At 41.5% G+C, this 21,139-nt stretch overlaps 1 protein-coding gene, 1 long non-coding RNA gene and 4 other non-coding genes across 17 annotated transcripts in view; 4 read left to right on the forward strand and 2 right to left on the reverse strand.

Annotated features, from left to right (window-relative positions):
* The window catches only part of LOC118394591 (GRB10-interacting GYF protein 2-like), a 26,536-nt gene extending 12,527 nt beyond the window's left edge, over nt 1-14,009 (reverse strand). The window contains exons 1-15 of one of the 12 annotated variants that reach the window (XM_035787927.2): nt 13,840-14,009; nt 7,377-7,428; nt 7,024-7,177; nt 6,687-6,782; nt 6,295-6,508; nt 5,855-5,963; nt 5,523-5,593; nt 5,355-5,387; nt 3,864-4,070; nt 3,255-3,487; nt 2,911-3,058; nt 1,234-1,467; nt 773-1,002; nt 312-456; nt 28-194 (exon numbers count right to left, since the gene is read on the reverse strand). In XM_035787927.2, coding sequence (XP_035643820.1) covers nt 28-194; nt 312-456; nt 773-1,002; nt 1,234-1,467; nt 2,911-3,058; nt 3,255-3,487; nt 3,864-4,070; nt 5,355-5,387; nt 5,523-5,593; nt 5,855-5,963; nt 6,295-6,508; nt 6,687-6,782; nt 7,024-7,177; nt 7,377-7,414 — 2,079 coding nt within the window. In that variant the 5' untranslated portion in view covers nt 7,415-7,428; nt 13,840-14,009. Of the gene's footprint in view, nt 1-27; nt 195-311; nt 457-772; nt 1,003-1,233; nt 1,468-2,910; nt 3,059-3,254; nt 3,488-3,863; nt 4,071-5,354; nt 5,388-5,522; nt 5,594-5,854; nt 5,964-6,294; nt 6,509-6,686; nt 6,783-7,023; nt 7,178-7,376; nt 7,429-10,877; nt 11,020-12,145; nt 12,425-12,455; nt 12,583-13,839 lie in introns of those variants that run through there. The other 11 variants (XM_035787921.2, XM_035787920.2, XM_035787931.2 and 8 more) reach the window with 11 other exon arrangements.
* On the forward strand, nt 13,366-20,120 carry LOC127907620 (uncharacterized). The gene is made up of 3 exons (XR_008065174.1): nt 13,366-13,401; nt 19,356-19,424; nt 19,714-20,120. It is a non-coding gene; the product is annotated as an uncharacterized LOC127907620 (long non-coding RNA).
* Nucleotides 14,371-14,442, forward strand: trnap-agg (transfer RNA proline (anticodon AGG)). Its single transcript has one exon. It is a non-coding gene; the product is annotated as a tRNA-Pro (tRNA).
* Nucleotides 15,623-15,694, reverse strand: trnaw-cca (transfer RNA tryptophan (anticodon CCA)). The gene has a single exon. It is a non-coding gene; the product is annotated as a tRNA-Trp (tRNA).
* On the forward strand, nt 15,994-16,067 carry trnai-aau (transfer RNA isoleucine (anticodon AAU)). The gene has a single exon. It is a non-coding gene; the product is annotated as a tRNA-Ile (tRNA).
* A 418-nt stretch (nt 20,121-20,538) lies between the features above and the next one.
* On the forward strand, nt 20,539-20,611 carry trnam-cau (transfer RNA methionine (anticodon CAU)). The gene has a single exon. It is a non-coding gene; the product is annotated as a tRNA-Met (tRNA).
* Nucleotides 20,612-21,139: the final 528 nt, after the last annotated feature.

Raw genomic sequence — 21,139 nt, forward strand, 5'->3', positions numbered from 1 at the left:
GATGGAGCTCAGGTGTGTGATGGTTACCAGTAGGGGTGGCGGTGCTGGGCCGGGGGCGAAGGGCACCCTGCCCCACATCTTGATGATCTCACCCAGGGGCTGGAAGACCTCGTCACAGCCTCTCTTCACCAGCAGGGTCATGGTGAAGTAGCCCGCCTGGAACCACTCTGTCATCTCCGGGTTACTGAACGGACCTGGAGAGGGGGAGACATTATTCGATTTGACAAAGTCACTGAAATTTCTCCATTTACTGGTTGCAGTGTATGCAGATTTTCATTCAGAGAAGCCCCGTTCCCCTCACTCTGTCTCACCCTGTATCTCTCCCTGGGGGTCTTTATAAAACCACTTCAGAGCAGCCTCGTGTGTGAGTGGCAGGCCGGCTGGTTTGGTAGCTGAGCTCTTGGCAGCCAGCCGGTCATCACCGTCCTGTAGATACGCCACCATCTTCTCTGCCTCCTATAAAAGCGAGCGAGAGTTAAATTGTATTGTTCATTCAGGGAGTACATGTAGAGCACCATGACAGTATCCCAAAACAAACACCACTATTGCAGGGAGAGAGATAGAAAAATTGCAATCATTTCATTATAATTCAATAAACACCCTCTCCATATTCTTGACGTGCTCCAAAAATAAACCCACACTGCACGTTTCATGTCCAGACATGCTCCAAATTCAGTAAAACCAAAACCAGCTTGGTAACTTTTACTAACTTGCTCAACATGCAGCTCTGTAACCAACTAACTTCCAGAAACCGTAGTCATTGTCCACTAACCTGTTCAAAGTGCTTCAGTCCCTCATCTTCATCCATAGTGTGGTGTGGTGGCATGGCCGTGGGCCTTCCGATGGGCGCCATGAGGCCCGTGCTGGTGGCCATATTGTTAGGAGCCATGATAGACGTGCTCTGTGGCCTGAGGCTAGCACTGAAGGGCAGCGGGGCGGGCACGGCCACGGGAACATCCAGGGGCTTCTGCTGCATCTGGATGGTGGACGACGGGGCCGACACTGGACAGGAGAGGCAAGAGGGTGTGGGGTTAGTCTCTCACAGATGACAATCTCAAATTACATGCAATCCTGTGTGTATAATTTAAGCACAAGGTTACTGCGGAAAACAAAGGTGTCATTTAGTCAGAGGTGGAGGTGGTTTAAAGAAAGACGCAACAATACGTCTCCAAACACAGCCTCAAGAGGTGGGAGATTTGACTGCATTCCTCCACTGCTTGTATGTAAACCTACCTGTGAGAGTGTGTGCAACAGTGTGGGGGATGGAGAGAGAGTCCAGCATTGTGTTGGACATGGGGGTGTGCAGGGGGATTTTGTTGCCCTCTGGCCTGTGTTCCGGGGCAGGGGGTCGCTCAAGTGGCTTCTCCAATGGCCCCTCAGGGCCCTCTACTCTATCGGGCTGGCTGGGGGGCAGGGGCTCAGTAGGAGAGGGAGCAGGGGGCGCCGCCTCTATCGTTCTCCCCACATCTAGAGACAAAAACAAGACACATGAATCAATATTTATCTCCACATAGACAGTTTAGTATTGAGAGCAAAAATACAGTATGCCGGACAGTTTCCACTTTTAAATTCTTATGGTTGGGGGGGCAGTATTGAGTAGCTTGGATGAATAAGTTGCCCAAAGTCAACGGCCTGCTCCTCAGTCTCAGTTGCTAATATATGCATATTATTATTAGTATTGGATAGAAAACACTAAAGAAGCTAAAACTGTTTGAATGATGTCTGTTAGTGTAACAGAACTCATATGGCAGGCAAAATCCTGAGTTGAAATCAAAACAGGAAGAAACAGTGAGAAATCTGAGCTTTGTATATATTCAGAGTCTCCAATGAAATCCCCTTGAGCTATTAATGATGTTGCACTGCCTAGGGGTTCCACTAGATGTCAACCAATAATATACATTTTAATGAGACTTTATGGTGTTGTGGGAGTGAATGAGAGCAGAATGCATCAGGTGTCTATCAAGCAGCCATTTTATGATCACGCTTATTCCTCATGGTATTCACTTGCGTTCCATTGCTCATGAAGACAAGGAGTACTCCGGTTGGAACTTTATTGAAGCTATATGTTAAAAACATCCTAATGATTGATTCTGTACTTAGTTTGAAATGTTTCTTCGACCTGTAATATAACTTCTTTAAGTTTTTGCCCGATTTAACGCTGACCAGAATGAGCGTTTGGATGTGTATACCAAACGCGCTAACAAAATAAGGTATTTGGACATAAATAACAGACATTATCAAACAAAACAAAAATGTATTGTGGACCTGGGATTCCTGGAGTGCTTTCTGATGTAGATCATTAAAGTTAAGGGAATATTTATCATGCAATTTCTTGCTTATGTTGACGTCAACATGGTGGCTATTGTGACAAATTTTTCTGAGCGCCGTCTCAGATTATTGCATGGCTGGCTTATTCCGTAAAGTTTTTTTGAAATCAGACACAGCAGTTGCATTAAGGAGAGGTATATCTATAATTCCAAGTGTATAAGTTGTATTATCATCTACATTTATGATGAACTTTATCAAACAGAACATACATGTATTGTGTAACATTAAGTCCTATTAGTGTCACCTGATGAAGATCATCAAAGGTCAGTGATTAATTTTCTCCATTTCTGCTTTTTGAAACTCCTCTCTTTGGCTGGGAAAAAAATGGCTGTGTTTTTCTGTGGCTATGTGGTGACCTAACAATCGTTTGTGGTGCTTTTGCTGTAAAGCATATTTGAAATCAGACACTGTGGTGGGATTAACAACGGGAATAGCTTTAAAATGGTATGAGATACATGTATGTTTGAGGAATTTTAATTGAGATTTGATGTTTTGAAAATGGTGCCCTACACTTTGACTGGCTGTTGTCATGTCGCTCCCGTTTGCAGCCAACGGGATTGCAGCCATAAGAAGTTAACTCACCCTGTTTTCTGATGGGCTCTCTCCTGGCCTCTCCGTCTGTGTCTTTGGTCTCCCGGGGGTGTCCGTCCTCCTCCAGACCCTCGTCACATTCCTCCAGGGGTCTGAAGTCCAGCTCTGCCTCCTCCAGGATGGGCTCCTTGGGAGCTTTCTGTGGGGGAGATATATATATATCCTTCTCATAGCAGCCTGGCAGAGTTCCATATCTCACAGTGCTCCGATGCCATATTTGTAATTGCAGCAAACAAATTGCCCTTCGGGGAAAACAAATCATTGTATAACTACTTGGTAGACTTCAAATCATGTGTGCAGGTCCTACTAATTTCTTAAACTGACTATTCACTCACTCGAACCTTGAGCGAAAGGAAGGCTCCAGAAGAGTCGAAGGTGCCCGTCTCCTCTTCAGCGTCCTCCAGACACCACTCTGGCAGGCTGCCCCCTCCATCCTCCTCCAGGCTGCCGCTGGCCGATGGGGGATGCCTGTAGCCGCGCTCGTCCTCCCTGGCATCGAAAGGGAGCCTGCGCTGCCGCGGCTGCTCCCCTGGGTGGGCCTCTCGCCACCCTGCCGACCGCGGCCCGTCTGAGGAGAAGAGCTGTTTAAGGACCCGGCACTCAGCTCTACGCCAGCCACTCCCTCACATTGAAGACCACCACTTTATGTTGCTGTTTCTTAGATGCATGTGATGCTTTCTTTTATGAAGCTATGGACAGATTGGAGTATTTCCTGTTGAAAACCTGTTCTCATTTGGTTGGCCATGAGGCCTGAACAAGAGAGGGATTTTAGTATGATTTGAGGTGTCCATTGTGATTTGTGAGTTCAGGATAAGACCAGCTTTTTAAAAGATCTCCCTTTTAGAGTTGTATCGAGGTTGGCCTGCAATTGAAACCATCACCCACACACACACACGACAGGACACATTGTGGTGGCAGCAGTGTGAGATGACTACAGGGCACACCTGGACTCGGGGGGCACCACCGGTCGCTGTCCCGTCGCAAGGCACATGCCAAGGCGCCAGCCAGGCGCCAACCCCCCTCTTCACCATCCTCACCATTCACTTCATCCCGGGATGTGCGCCAGTTCTCACTCTCCGAACGCGTGAAGTCATGCTTCCTCACTGGCAGGCCCCCCACACTGGTCCCAACCTCCTCGTAGTTAGCACGGACTGGAGGAAAGGAATAACTTTATTTTATCAAAAGGATAACATCAATGTTGACATTTTTTATTAAAATATATATATTTTTAAAGACTCAGTAGCAACGCCACAATTTCAAGAAATACATGAGATTCAAACTTTTAGCCTGAGGGTATCCTTGGTCACAGTAAATAAGTTGTGAGGTTGTCTAAACATTTGCATAGCTGTATTGTTTTCTGATTAAGTAGTGTACAGCCTATAAAGGTACCACAAGTAAATAGCAATAGCAAACTTAGCCAAATGTCTTTGGAGGTGTTGGCAGAATGTAATTTTTTTGCAGTGACATTGCTGTATCTGACAGTTTCTGAATTGTTGTGGACCTGTTAACAGATCGTATAAATTCAATTATGTTGCACCGCCCACCATCTCTGAAACTGTCTATTCGGAAAGAAAATAATACTAAAGTAGGCTTACTTTGTGGTAGATCAAAAGATCAACTGTGTTCATCTGTTAAATTCTACTCTGTTCTAAACCCCTTTCAGATGGTTTGATTTATTATAATAGCCTATCTAACAGGCCCAATTATATTAGAGATGTGCATGGTCATTAGTTGCATGGCTACTTTGGGAATATGAACTCATGGCCAGAAAAGGTGAGGAATTTATTCTGCAATGGTTATGATATACGTATAATGTATTATGTTTATAAATGAAATATTGTCAACTCGAGAAATTACTTTATTCAGACGTAGCCTACAAACTCCAATGGAAAAGGTGAACCGATCGCATAGAGCAAAATACTTGAAATAGCTGATCTATTTCCTACTGTGAAGTAGGTCCAATTAAATGAGAGATGGGACGAATGGTAGCCTATCCTAAATTGTTAGAGGCCTTTAGGTAATTTCGTCAGTATGAAGCCATCAGTCAGAAAAGGTGAGGAATTGATTCTTCAATGATCATATAAATGAAACAAATAGAAGATAGATGCCTATTTCTAATTACTTAAAAAATAAATGTTTTATCTTTGCATTCTTCTCTCCTCTCACTAATGGGAAATGACTGCATCTTATATTTAGCTACCTGTTTTTTAGCTACAATTTGCACATGGCTAATTCTGCCTTCTTGCAATGGAATACTTCAACCACTAGAAACTGTGCGTACACATGGTTTAAAGTTGGCGGGGAGGAAAGCACATTCTCACGTCAAGTTCAGTTTTGATAAATTCCAACTTTTGCGTGAAAACTGGCACACGCACATTTTGGGGTCCATTTTGTACGCACGGTTTACGAACAAGTACCCTGGAGGGAAAACTTACTATGATTCATCAGGAAGTGGGTAGGAGCAACTTCTGCCAAGTCAATGGAACAGAGAGAGAGAGAGAAAGCAAAGTGATTACATTACCTGTAAATGATTTAACCCGCCATTTTATTTATATCACATTCAAACAGCATTGATTATTTGATGAGCAAGTATTGGCACAAACCTGGCTCTTTTCGACCTGGCTTTTCAAACCTTCGGTCTCCCCTAGATGGGGAGAAAATAGACTCAGCATGACTTTGAAAAGGAGAAAAGACAAAAATAATGACTGAGCATGCAGATAGTCAAACACAGATGGATATAACCAAAAACATGACAATATGTCAACACCATAAACCAAATGAGTTTTGATCATTCTCATTCCACTAGCCTGGAACCCATCTTAAGATGCACCCACTTAACATGAAGATTTGCATAAATCATGCATTGAAGTCAAAGGTTAATGGGCGTGACAATTCCAGTTACACGTTTGTGCCTCCAGTAAGGATAGTCCATTACCTCTCCTCCCAGCTCTGGGAGCGGTGCATCTCCCTGCCCCCGCGTCCAAAGCCTCCTTCCACGTCATCAAAACTTCTTTGGTAAAACCCTCCGTCTCCTCTACCCCGACCTACCAGACACACATTTTAAATACCTTATTTGAATCCACAATTCAAATTACAGTTGAAAAGGATTCAAACATACACGCCACACTTTAATGTTGGAGCTAGCTGGTGAAAATGAATTCAACCAGCTGCGATAGCTTCTGCTGACAGGAGCATTATCAAGCCTATTAACAGAGTGCTACGGTTACATCCCTTCTGTGAAGCTGGCAGACATTGTTAAGATTCTTAGGGGTGGGTCTCAACCTATATATAAATCACTGGTCTCAACAGCTAATAGTCTAAAGTAGTTTCCTCGTATCCTTTCCTTTATTGACATGAAAGAAATTAACAGTTCACCTAGTCTGTTTTTCTGATTAGCGCAGATGAAGAGGACACAAGCAGAGGAAGCCTCTTCAGACTGTTGAGATGGACACAGAGAGAATAGGGCTCTTTCCTCACCTCGACCCCGTGAGGTACTTCGACCCCTCGGCGCCCCTGGCCCAACAGGACCCCCTCCTCTCCCCATCAGCCTGAGCACAGCTGCACTGTTTACAGACATGGAAAAATTTCTCTGTGGGGGAGAGGGAGGGAGAAAGAGTAAAGAAAAAGGGGAGGGTGGGGCAGACCTGTCTATAACCAACAATTCTCTATATTTGGTTACAAACAAACAGGGTAAGGTGAAAGGTGCAGTCTTAATTTAGCATATTCATTCTAACATGGCTTCGTAAATTAACAGTGAAGGAACCAACCTGCTCTTCCTCTGTAAATGCTACAAGTGCCAGTGGTGGCAGGGGCTCCTCTTGTAAAATGGGCAGAAAATCCTTATCGTGCAGGTCTACAGGGATCTGATAAGGAGAAGGAAGAAATTGTATGAGCAAGTATCCATTGCAACGTCAGGTTTATTACACATATTACAGGAAAGTGACAATATATTTGAATTTTAAAGAAATCTCACTCCACAAAAGGCTGAATCATAATTTTGTCTTGGGGCACTTTTCAGAAGCTGCCGATACAAGTCACTTTAGTTGTATGCCAATCATGTATCTCTGCATCCTTTTAGAACACATCGGAATCCCTTTGCCTCACCTCCCTATCCTTAACATAAAGTGCTAGCATTTCTTCTCTCCCGTAGCGGTAGTCTGCAAGTTTATACTTTGGCATTGCAGGTGAGAGAGGTGGCGAGGTGGCAACGCTACTGCTGCTACCACCCCCATGGCCACCGCCAGACAGGGCCCGGAGCCTGGTGAAGAGGGACAGGAGAAAAAGACAAACAAAAGTGAAGTTTAGAGGACAACTGGCAGGCCTCAAAACTGCACCAGGTGTCAAAAAACGAACCAGCCTAACAACTCAGAACACTGTTAATCAACTTGATGGTTCTCTTAATTCAATACAACATTTCAGCTCAACAAGATTTCATATTAACATGATGCTATACCAACCATTCTGGTCCGAAGTTGAGTGTCTGAGTTTCTGCCATTCTTCCTAGAACTTCTATTGGAAGGAAAGGGCCAAAATGATTAGATGTATTAACAATGCAATATTTTTTTGGAAAGGTATTCAAATCAAATTGTATTGGTCACATACACATATTCAGCAGATGTTACTGCGGGTGTAGGAAAATGCAAGGACATCATTCAACATTCTTTGATCAACACACAAAAGGCCAATTACTAATTAATCTGCTGATGGAATTGAAAATCTTCGATCCCATTTCTCTTTATGCCACAGATTACAGACCCAAATTCTGATTTTAAAGGTCATTCGATGGTGACAAATATTGCAACACCCGATCCTCTGTCAGGTACATAATACCAATTATTTAGGTAATTTCCAGAGCCATGTACTGTATAGTCTCTATATGAAATATATCTTTAAAGCTTTCTTTATTAAGGACTTCTTGACAGTTCATAATCGCACTGAAATGTACAATGCATTCTGAAAGTATTCAGACCCATTGACTTTTTTTATAGCCATGTTCTGAAATGAATTAAATATTTGGTTGCCTCAATCTACACACAATAATAACCCATAATGACGAAGCATTTTTTTTTTTTAGAAATGAGTGAAACATTTAAAAACCAGACAGAAATACCTTATTTACATAAGAATTCAGGCCCTTTGCTATGAGACTCAAAATTGAGCACAGGTGAATACTGTTTACATTGATCATACTTAAGATGTTTCTACAACTTGATTGGAGTAAATTCAATTGATTGGACATGATTTGGAAAGGCCCACACCTGTCTATATAAGGTCCCACAGTTGACAGTGCATGTCAGAACAAAAACCAAGTTATGAGGTCAAAGGCTCCGAGGTCAAAAGCTCCGAGGCAGGATTGTTAAGGCACAGATCAGCGGAAGGTTACCAAAACATTTCTGTAGCATTGAAGGTCCCCAAAAACACAGTGACCTCCATCATTCTTAAATGGAAGAAGTTTGGAACCACCACCACTCTTCCTAGAGCTGGCCGCCCGGCCAAACTGAGTTATCAGGGGAGAAGGGCCATGGTCAGAGAGGTGATCAAGAACCCGATGGTCACAGAGTTCCTCTGTGGAGATGGGAGAACCTTCCAGAAGGACAACCATCTCTGCAACACTCCACCAATCAGGCCTTTATGGTAGAGTGGCCAGACGGAAGCCACTCCTCAGTAAAAGGCACATGACAGCCCGCTTGGAGTTTGCCAAAAGGCAGCCAAAGGACTCTCAGACCATGAGAAATAAGATTCTCTGGTCTGATGAAACAAAGATTGAACTCTTTGGCCTGAATGCCAAGCATCATGTCTGGAGGAAACCTGGCACAATCCCTATGGTGATCATGCTGTGATCATGCTGCTGGGATGTTTTTCAGCGGCAGGGACTGGGAGACTAGTCAGGATCGAGGGAAAGATAAATGGAGCACAGAGTACAGAGAAATCCTTGATCCTAACAACTCAGAACTTAGAGCAGAACACTGTTAATCAACTTGATGGTTCTCTTAATTCAATACAACATTTCAGCCAATTGTGTGTCGCTCTATGGGTCTCCCAATCACGGCCGGTTGTCGGTATTGGTATTGTTTTTTTTGGCAAGGACAATAACGGATATCGGACAAAAATGTAACATCTGTGCATCCGTACACCTGTAGCGCAACCCTTGAGGTATCATACATATGTAAAATACACACACACGCACTACCGTTCAAAAGTTTGCAGTTAATTAGAAATGTCCTTGTTTTTGAAAAGCAAAGCATTTCTTGTCCATAAAAAAATCGAATTGATCAGAAATACAGTGGATATCGTTAATGTTGTAAATGACTATTGTAGCTGGAAACGGCTGATTTTTCATGGAATATCTGCATAGGCGTACAGAGGTCCATTATCAGCAACCATCACTCCTGTGTTCCAATGGCACATTGTGTTAGCTAATCCAAGTTGATTGTTTTAAAAGGCTAATTGATCATTAGGAAACCCTTTTGCAATTATGTTAGAATAGCTGAAAACTGTTGTTCTGATTAAAGAAGCAAAAAAAAAAAAAAAAAACTGTCCTTCAGACTAGTTGAGTATCTGGAGCTGAAATGTCTTAAGTCAATAAGTATTCAACACCTTTGTTATGGCATGCCTAAATACATTCTGAATTAAAAATGTCATTAACATTAAATTGACAGAGTGAAAAGGAAGCACGTAGAGAATAAAAACATTTTAAAAAAATGCATCCTGTTTGCAACACGGCACTAAAGTAATACTGCAAAAAGGTGGCAAAGCAATTAACACTTTGTATTCAGGACAAAAAAATTGTTTGAGGCAAATCCAGCATAACTCATTACAGAGTACCACTCTCCATATTTTCAAGCATCGTTGTGGCTGCATCATGTTACGGGTATATTTGTAATCGTTACGGACTGGGGAGTTTTTTAGGATAAAAAAAATGAAACGGAATGGAGCTAAGCACAGGCAAAATCCTAGAGGAAAACCTGGTCAGTCTGCTTTCCATCAGACACTGGGAGATGAACTCACCTTCCAGCAGGGCAAAAACACAAGGCCAAATCTACACTCAAATTGTTTACAAAGAAGACAGTGAATTTTCCTGAGTGGCAGAGTTACAGTTTGGACTTATCTACTTGAAAATCCATGGCAAAACCTGAAATGGTTGTCTTGCAATGATATACAACCATTCTGACAGAGCTTGAAGAATTTTGAAAAGAATAATGGGCAAATGTACGATCCAGGTATGCAAAGCTTTTAGAGACTTACCCAAAAAGACTCACAGCTGTAATCGCTGCCAAAGATGCTTCTACAAAGTATAACTCAGGGGTGTGAATACTTATGAAAATAGGGTAGTGTATGGAGATGGGTGAGAATTTAGATATGTGTTCAATTCAGGCTATAAATCAAAACATGGAATAAGTCAAGGGGTATGAATACTTTGAAGGCACTGTAGCTAAAGTTCACAGATCAGTTAGTGACCCTTAGTAATGACCCGTAGTCAGCCTAAAGGTATGTTTAAACCACAATCTGTCTAGCCAGATAGCTATAGAATAAAGTGAAAGCATTTGTTGTTGAACTTCCCACCTGTTGCAAGCCACATATGGGCTACAGCCAATCAACATTAGAATTTGAATTCATTATTCATGGTGACAAAAAAAGATCAAGCTGCAACTTCTGTAGAGATCCTGCACCACAACAGCCCCAGTGAAGAATGGAGACTAGCCACAAATGATTGATTAGATGCCATATTATGTCACTCTCAGTAGCCTGCTCCTGTAGTCCATTATTGGGCTAATGTTGCTCCTTATAGTCCAAGGCCCGTACATGTGCTATTTAAAGGAGAATTGGCTCTAGCAGCCAAAACAGCCAAAAACTTAATCTAAAAATGAATAAATTCACAATTGTGATAAGGTTCTAGAAACATAAAGTCCTCTAGTTTCACATCAAAATTACTTCACAAACGCTAAATATACACTTACTGTATGTACACTGTTTTAACCGGTAAACCAGCCTAGAGTATTTTTCAGTGACAACACGTTTGTGGGGTCCATCTTCCGTTTACACACTGGTGTTCAAGACGCAGATGGCTATTTAGAACAGTTACGCCCCCGTCTTCTGTAAACAAGCGCTGTAAAATGGAAATATGGCCGTGTGGGAACCCGAACGCTATAAAGCTGTGTAGTAATAGAACATTTTGTTTGTTGAAAATGATTTGTTGCTGAAATAAAATATTTGATTTGGGTTTCCAAAACAGTAACGCAAGTGATGGGTTTTAACGTTCTTAATGAGCGTCGGGACTCTTAACAAAAATCCTGATCAGATTATACTATATTATAGTCCATAGGGCTGAAGGCAGTTAGCGTCTATGAATGGTTTAGTTTGTGACTGATATAAATGCAAGTTAAATATTCAAGTTTCAACCAGCTAATATTTGGACTGTTGGCTAGTTAGGTTTCGAAGTAGTCTAACTTTCAATGTCAAGCTCAAATGATTTCTACATGCATGTCTATGTCTTATCAATATTGTATCACGTTATTATAAAATAAGGAACTTGACAAATTGGCTGTCAGGCAAATAACAAACTGTACTTTTTAATTAAGTTTAATAAATTGCATAAACGCATTATATCTATTCCAAACAATGATCTATATACAGGTTTACCTCATTGATTCCAACACATGAGCTACAGTAGCTCGCTAGTAGCTAACTAACGTTAGCTTCCCATATGGCTGGCCATAATTAGCCTGATAATCCGACAGACACACATTCCCATACGAAACTTTAGCTACCTAGATGCTAGCTAGTGAGTTGGCAATACAAACTAGCTAACGTTAACAAGCTAGCCATGTTAATTAACGTTATGACAATCGACATTAGCTATAAAATAAGTTAAATGTTAGATAGCTAACCAACTAAAGAAATTTTGGCTAACCTTCTGACATTTAACATAGCCTAGCCACAATGTGCTACCAAGCTGTTTGGCAAGCTAGCTAAGTAACTGCATGACAGCTAACTAGCTAGTTAATCAAGTTGATAGCATAATAGTTAACGTTTTAGCTATTGTATTTATCCATACATAATGATACGCTGTTATATAGCTAGCTAGAACAGTAACCTGTGCTAACTGGTCGACATAACTAACTGGAGAACTTTGTTTTACAAAACTTTCAGTAACGATCGATCACTGATCGGTCATTTCTACGAAAATGCTAAGCTTCTCAAAAGGAAAACAAACAAAGAGTCATACTGTTACAAAATCGCAGAAGTATTGTGAGCTGACACGAGTTCACGCTTAACCCCCAAACCTCCGTGCGGCCTACGAGCCTTCCGCTACAAGAGGTTCTCGTTGGAAAACCTCCCATCTCGCTCCGGACCGAATACGGTGCCACCACATAGTTGAGGCCGGAGCCTCAAGGCCAAGCAAACATGCTGGTATAACAACACTCATAAACGCGTTGAATTCGCGGAAACTGGGATCTTTAGCATCGTGAATACTTATTTCGATAGTTTAGCTTTATTTTATAGCAAAACTGTGCATTTAATCTTCGCTGTCTTACCTCTGCTTTTACTGACAGCACAGGGTTTATTTGTATTCGAGTTGTGTGTGGCTCTCTCTCCGTTTCCACAAGATGGCTGAGAATGGGTCACATGACAATACATATCCCGATAAAGACCCGTATGCCAAAGAAAGATTCGCTGACAGCATATTTTGCAAAGTACAAATCGTACTGAATGTATCTGTATGATTTCTGTACGTGTAGACTAAACTATGACTTTAGAACATCTTATGTTAGTCTTATTCTGACCAAATATTGTAGAAGTTACAGAATTACATCTGATTAAGTGCATCATCGTAAACATCATGCATGCATACATAAGATTATACAATCTATGCATTGATCCTTTTTGCACAAACTCTTTTGACTCATCACATACGCTGCTGCTACTGTTTATTATTTACCATGTACATATTTAGCTCAGTTACCTCGTACCCATGCACATAGACTTCGTTACTGGTACCCCGTGTATATATTTATCTTTTTTTTCTCTGCATTGTTGGGAAGGTCCCGTAAGTAAGCATTTCACTGTTAGTCTACACCTGTTGTTTACGAAGCATGTGACAAATACAATTTGATTTGATACACATCAGAGTTCCCCTCTTCGTCTCTGATTACATTTACAGATGAATGACCTGTTATTGTTGAACTTTACCGTGTCATGATCATGTGAACAAAAATGTAGCAAATTCAACGATAAATATGAATGATTGCTGATGGGCTACAATGCTAAAAAAATATATAAACGTTTTCTTATATTATGGAAAACTTGGCTTAAGCCAAATACACGTATCAAAGACAGAAACGAACGAGGTGCTATTTGTGGTGTCACAGAGACATCTAGTGGTCAATATCATAAACGGAAGCGCGATAACTGCTTAGCTGGCGCTACATCATTTGACACTTGAGATCGACATGAGGCGAGAGCGGTTAACTTTGGGCGACGGTAAGGAATACAACAAGTAAACACAAATATTAAGTTGACAACAGTTAGCAGTAACTAACAACACATATACATATCACAGTACCCCGTGTATTTGAATGTAATGAATGACAAGTGGGTCAATAGATAGCTTCCAATCGTTTAAACGCGTTCTAACGAGCTAATTTAACTAGATAACGTTAGCTTGCTGTCAAAACGACCTATACCCAATCAAAGACTAGTAATGCACATTATATATAGTGTAATAACAAAAAGGGGAATGGGCTGATACCTAGTCAGTTGTACAACTGAAAGCATTCAACTGAAATGTGTCTTCCGCATTTAACTCAACCTCTCTGAATCGGAGAGGTGCCGAGGCTGCCATAATCGACATCCACGTCTTCGGCGCCCGGGGAACAGTGGGTTAACTGCCTTACTCAGGGCAGGACTGCAGATTTTTACCTTGTCAGCTCCGGGATTTGATTCAGCAACTTTCCGGTTACTGTGCCAACGCTGAAAACTTAAATCCAATTTACTTGGTTAAAAGTAAAGGTGCGTCTGATGATGCATGACTTCGTGGGCTGGGGTGTCCATCGCTGTTGCTGGCTAGCTAGCTAACAACTATTCCATGGCATGTTGAAGTCTGTTCAGAAACATTGTTGATCACGTGCAATTCGGAATATTTATTGTTCTAATTTTACTGAACAATCATCCAGGCTGTATCACACCGGCGGTGATTGGGAGTACCATAGGGCGGCGCACAGTTGGCCCAGCGTCATTGTAAATACGAATTAGTTCTTAACTGGCTTGCCTAGTTAAATAAAGGTTAAATGAAAAAGAAAAAAAACAACGTATTGTTGTTTACATAAGCACTGACGTTACATATTTAACCGGGCACCTTATCGTCCAGGAATCTGAATTTTCAAAATAAAAAAACATAACAAACTTTGTTTTAAACGAAGAAAATCACATAATTCCAGCATCTTCTATAGTGGCTCGTTGGTCTAGGGGTATGATTCTCGCTTAGGGTGCGAGAGGTCCCGGGTTCAAATCCCGGACGAGCCCTCTTTTTTATATTTCTCACACTTTCTTTTATAATTTTAGGCAAAACATATAGCCTACATGTCATTATATTTCAGACAAAATATGGCAGAAATTATCAAACAAAATTGAGATTCAGTTGATTTTAGACCCTTGTAATTACATTGAGGTGATTTACACACCAATTGCACACACAGGTGGAAGCAGAATACACAAACAAATGAGGTTGTTAAATATTGCTGTTCGCTTTCGTTTCTGTCTGTTTAGGGCAAAAGTTTAGAATAATTTAGAACGAGATTATGTTAAACCAGGTAATTTCAATTAATAGCATACTCTGATTCTAGTTTCGGTAAAGCGTTTAGAGCAAATGTGGCAAGATTATTGTTTATTTCATTTTTATACAACGGGTTGGTCTATTCCTGAATCCTGATTGGTTAAAAGCCATTCCAGCCGGTGTCTATTCCACAAATTACCACCTGCTAAATGTATGATGTTAAAATTCCTCTGTTATATCTGACTGCGCAATCTACTGCCTCATTAGCCCAGGCAGGGAAGTCATAAACTTGATCTCCACTATAAAAAGCATCTGGACACTATCTCACATTTCTGTGAGACGAACATTTAGTTTTCAACAGCAGAGATTTGTATAAACCTTGCTGTCTGTCTCTGACATTTGCAACATTGTTTCAATATTAAAATGCAATCTCCCTACTGTCCCATAGTAATGGACGTGTAGAGGTTGGGAGTCGGGACGAGAGAGAGATGCAGGCAACGTTTCTCAGCCAGTCGAAATCATGAATCAGCTGGCATCATTTTTATGGATATATACAAAGAAACGTAAATTGAAAAAAAGTCAAACGAAACGCAGCTAGTTTGGAGTCTTTCCAGCTTCAGTTTTAAGTTATTGTGTTAGCTTGTGGATAGACGAAATAGTATGAGTAAATTAATCGCAACATTTTTTTTGTGAAAATATGTCAATCATTATTTTAATATGTTCAACATTTTATTGTGAAAATATGTCAATCATTATTTTAATATGTTGGCAACCTGGTGTTTGGAGGTTATTTTGCCACAGTTTGCAGGCCCGAGACGAACAACACCCGTGCCAATGTATCCTCCAAACACAGACTTCTCGGGATTATTAGTTACGTCTAATGTTTGTTGGCCCCAATGTTTTTTCATTCATCACAGAGAGAAAAAGGTTTGACCCCGACGTGATTTGAACACGCAACCTTCTGATCTGGAGTCAGACGCGCTACCGTTGCGCCACGAGGTCTAGAACCACAAGGTGTATGTTCACGTATTTGACTGTGCTATGCATTTTGTGTGACACGTCTATTTTGTCACAGTTTGCTCCAGCACTATTCCATTATAGTTTAATTGGAGCAACTACAGTGTTAAGGATCAAAGGGTTGGCAATGAGAGAGGTTGCTGAATTCAATCCTCAACCATGTATAGAAACCGTTCAGTGGGCACACAAACTCACTAGGATTGTATGCTCATAGCATACAACTCTGAAAGTAGTTACGCCACTCCACTATGATCAAATACATAACTTTTTGATCTGAGCTGTATGGCCGGTTAGCTCAGTTGGTTAGAGCGTCGTGCTAATAACGCGAAGGTCGCGGGTTCGATACCCGTACTGGCCACTATCTTTTCCTTAGGCGAGTTGAGCCTTTTAGTGTATTTGGTACTGTATGCGCTGTATGTGTCATTAAATCCTGAAAGCAACTATGATTTACACAAAAATACATCTCACTAGGGCTGTGCTGATTATTGCATTTTGGGTAATGATTAATTGTCATGCAAATTGCCACAGTTATTGTCATAATTGTAATTTTGGTTAAAATAAATGTTTTGTGCTTGTAATGCATCATAATGCATCTTTGAAAATTCACTACAACATACAGTGCCTTCAGAAGGTATTCACACCTCTTGACACTTTCCATATTTGGTTGTGTTACAGCCTGAATTGAATATTGATTAAATATATATATTTTTGTCATTGGCCTACACACAATACCCCATAATGTCAAAGTGGAATTATGTTTTTCCAAATTAATTAAAAATGAAACTTTGCACATACACTGCTGCCTTCTAGTGGCCAAAATCTAAATTGAGCCTGGGCTGGAATAATACATTATGGCCATTCTCTTGCATATTGTTATCCAACATAGCTTCAGCCTGTAAATCAGCTAGAAAGATGTGTCTGCATCGAGTAATTGTCTCTGGCCCCCTCCCAGTTAGGGGGAGTGATGAGCTCTACAGCAGAGTCTAACAACTCAATCGCTGGTTGAAAACAGTTTTCTGCCCATCCCAAAAGATAGAATTTGTAGATAATTGGCCCTCTTTCTGGGACTCACCCACAGACAGGACCAAGCCTGACCTGCTGAGAAGTGACGGACTCCATCCTAGCTGGAGGGGTGCTCTCATCTTATCTACCAACATAGACAGGGCTCTAACTCCTCTAGCTCCACAATGAAATAGGGTGCAGGCCAGGCAGCAGGCAGGCAGCCTGCCAGCTTAGTGGAGTCTGCCACTAGCACAGTCAGTGTAGTCAGCTCAGCTATCCCCATTGAGACAGTGTCTGTGCCTCGACCTAGGTTGGGCAAAACTAAACATGGCGGTGTTCACCTTAGCAATCTCACTAGAATAAAGACCTCCTCCATTCCTGTGATTATTGAAAGAGATCGTGATGCAGTTGCACCCCTAAAAACTAAAAACATTTCTCATAAGAAACTAGCTCCCTGGTATACAGAAAATACCCAAGCTATGAAGCAAGCTTCCAGAAAATTGGGACGTAAATGGCGCCCCACCAAACTGGAAGTCTTGCTTGCAGTATCGAAGAGCCCTTACTGCTGCTTGATCATCCTATTTTTCCAATTTATTTGAGGAAAATAAGAACAGTCCGAAATTTATTTTTGATATTGTCGCAAAGCTAACTAAAAAGCAGCATTCCCCAAGAGAGGATGGCTTTCACTTCAGCAGCAATAAATTCATGAACTTCTTTGAGGAAAAGATCATGATTATTAGAAAGCAAATTACGGACTCCTCTTTAAATCTGCGTATTCCTTCAAAGCTCAGTTGTCCTGAGTCTGCACAACTCTGCCAGGACCTAGGATCAAGATAGACACTCAAGTGTTTTAGTACTATATCTCTTGACACAATGATGAAAATAATCTTGGCCTCTAAACGTTCAAGCTGCATACTGGACCCTATTCCAACTAAACTACTGAAAGAGCGGCTTCCTGTGCTTGGCCCTCCTATGTTGAACATAATAAATGGCTCTATATCCACCAGATGTGTACCAAACTCACTAAAAGTGGCAGTATTAAAGCCTCTCTTGAAAAAGCCAAACCTTGACCTAGAAAATATAAAAAACGATCGACCTATATCGAATCTTCCATTCCTCTCAACATTTTTAGAAAAGGCTGTTGCACAGCAACTCACTGCCTTCCCGAAGACAAACAATGTATACAGAATGCTTCAGTCTGGTTTTAGACCCCATCATAGCACTGAGACGGCACTTGTGAAGGTGGTAAATTACCTTTTAATGGCATCAGACCGAGGCTTTGCCTCTGTCCTCGTGCTCCTAGACCTTAATGCTGCTTTTGATAACATCGATCACCACATTCTTTTGGAGAGATTGGAAACCCAAATTTGTCTACACGGACAAGTTCTGGCCTGGTTTAGATCTTATCTGTCGGAAAGATATCAGTTTGTCTCTGTGAATGGTTTGTCCTCTGACAAATCAACTGTAAATGTCGGTGTTCCTCAAGGTTCCGTTTTAGGACCACTATTGTTTTCACTATATATTTTACCTCTTGGGGATGTCATTCGAAAACATAATGTTAACTTTTACTGCTATGCGGATGACACACAGCTGTACATTTCAATGAAACATGGTGAAGCCCCAAAATTGCCCTCGCTAGAAGCCTGTGTTTCAGACATAAGGAAATGGATGGCTGCAAACTTTCTACTTTTAAACTCAGACAAAACAGAGATGCTTGTTCTAGGTCCCAAGAAACAAAGATCTTCAGATCTTCTGTTGAATCTGACAATTAATCTTAATGGTTGTACAGTCATCTCAAATAAAACTGTGAAGGTCCTCGGCGTTACTCTGGACCTGATCTCTCTTTTGACAAACATATCAAGACTGTTTCAAGGACAGCTTTTTTCCATCTACGTAACCTTGCAAAAATCAGAAACTTTCTGTCCAAAAATGATGCAGAAAACTGTATCCATGCTTCTGTTACTTCTAGGTTAGACTACTGCAATGCTCTACTTTCCGGCTACCCGGATAAAGCACTAAATAAACTTCAGTTAGTGCTAAATACGGCTGCTAGAATCCTGACTAGAACCAAAAGAATTGATCATATTACTCCAGTGCTAGCCTCCCTACACTGGCTTCCAGTCAAGGCAAGGGCTGATTTCAAGGTTTTACTGCTAACCTACAAAGCATTACATGGGCTTGCTCCTACCTATCACTCTGATTTGGTCCTGCCGTACATACCTACACATACGCTACGGTCACAAGACGCAGGCCTCCTAATTGTCCCTAGAATTTCTAAGCAAAGCGCTGGAGGCAGGGCTTTCTCCTATAGAGCTATTTTTTAATGGAAGGGTCGGCCTACACATGTGAGAGACACAAACTCGGTCTCAACCTTTAAGTCTTTACTGAAGACTCATCTCTTCAGTGGGTCCTTTGATTGAGTGTAGTCTGGCACAGGAGTGTGAAGGTGAACGGAAAGGCTCTGGAGCAACGAACCGCCCTTTCTGTCTCTGCCTGGCTGGTTCCCCTCTTTCCACTGGAATTCTCTGCCTCTAACCCTATTACAGGGGCTGAGACCCTGGCTTTCTGGTGCTCTTTCATGCCGTCCCTAGGAGGGGTGCATCATTTGAGTGGGTTGAGTCACTGATGTGATCTTCCTGTCTAGGTTGGCCCCCCCTTGGGTTGTGCCGTGGCGGAGATCTTTGTGGGCTATACAAGACCTTGTCTCAGGATGGTAAGTTGGTGGTTGAAGACATCCCTCCAGTGATGTGGGGGCTGTGCTTTGGCAAAGTGGGTGGGGTTATATCCTTCCTGTTTGATCCTGTCCGGGGGTATCATTGGATGGGGCCACAGTGTCTCCTGACCCCTCCTGTCTCAGCCTCCAGTATTTATGCTGCAGTTGTTTATGTGTCGGGGGGCTAGGGTCAGTTTGTTATATCTGGAGTACTTCTCCTGTCTTATCCGGTGTACTGTGTGAATTTAAGTATGCTCTCTCTAATCCTCTCTTTCTTTCTCTCTCTCAGAGGACCTGAGCCCTAGGACCATGCCTCAGGACTACCTGGCATGATGACTCCTTGCTGTCCCCAGTCCAGCTGGCTGTGCTGCTGCTCCAGTTTCAACAGTTCTGCCTGTGATTATTATTATTTGATCATGCTGGTCATTTATGAACATTTGAACATCTATATTCATAAATTTTATTTGATTTGATTTCAAAGATGATGGTACAAAGAAACTGAAAGCTTAAGGCCAAAAGTAGTTCTAAACAATGGGAGTGGCTACAACCTTACCACCCATAATATCCCAAAGTAGCCCTAGCTAGGCCTATAAGATAAGTAAATTAAGTCATTTATCAAGATTATGGGTATAGCGTTATTATCATGTAGGACTAGTTATTTAAATAAATGGTCTCGGATGACTATTTGCACTCACAGACATTCTTCAATTCCAATCCTTTGTATTCACAATGCCAGAGAATTCCCTGCTCAGCATTTTCATGTTGCACACTAGCAAGTGATGTCCACTACAGGGCTAAGTTGGAGGGAGGGGTGGCTCAAATTTCACATGCCGTATACATTAAAAGAGTGTGTGTGACCAAGCAAATGTGGCTTAGCTGTCTGCAAACTGGAGAGATAGGCCCACACATTGAATAACCTAACCAAGGACGGTTTCAACAAATGTTTAGTATCAACCTTTGTCAGACCTCATTTGAGTATCTCTCCCTTAGTCTAAATTATAATAGACATTTCATCACAAGGGGCAAGTACAGCGATTGTCTGTACTGCCCAATCATATGAATTTGACCAATCAGAAACATCCTTTCAAACTCATTGTTTTCACCTTTGCTCTAAGCCTCCTTAGCGCAGTAGGTAGCGCGTCAGTCTCATAATCTGAAGGTCGTGAGTTCGATCCTCACAGGGGGCATTGGTTTTTTCATGTACCTCTTTTTAGCTTTTGCAAGATTGTATTACACATGCCCCATGCCAAAACAACTCCCATCCCTTAGCACGACGGCCAAGGAATTTGCGTAGGAGAGAAATGCAAGAGTAAGTAGATTCTATTACCTTGATCCTCAGTATGTGTGACCTATTGACATTTTCAAAGTAAAGTATGGACAAATACAATGTCTGTTTTGATGACTGTTTTTGCCCACCAACTAGTTATTTCTCAGAGAGCCTGACCGATATGGCTTTTTCTTCATCTGATTACATTACATTGGGGGGACAAAACCTACCGATACTGATATATCTCCCAATCTAGGCTATTCTTTTACAGTGGGGAAAATATATATATGCATGTCACACTGAGTTCTCATAAATTGCCATCCAAAAGGGCAATTGTCAGAGAAATATGCTTCAAATTCTGATTTCGTACACTGTGACAATAATGACACATCTTAAAAATGCCCACATGTGTTTAACAAGTGTAGACTTTACCGTGAAATACTTACTT

The sequence above is a fragment of the Oncorhynchus keta genome, chromosome 15, assembly GCF_023373465.1.
Source record: "Oncorhynchus keta strain PuntledgeMale-10-30-2019 chromosome 15, Oket_V2, whole genome shotgun sequence".
Taxonomy (NCBI): Eukaryota; Metazoa; Chordata; class Actinopteri; order Salmoniformes; family Salmonidae; genus Oncorhynchus; species Oncorhynchus keta.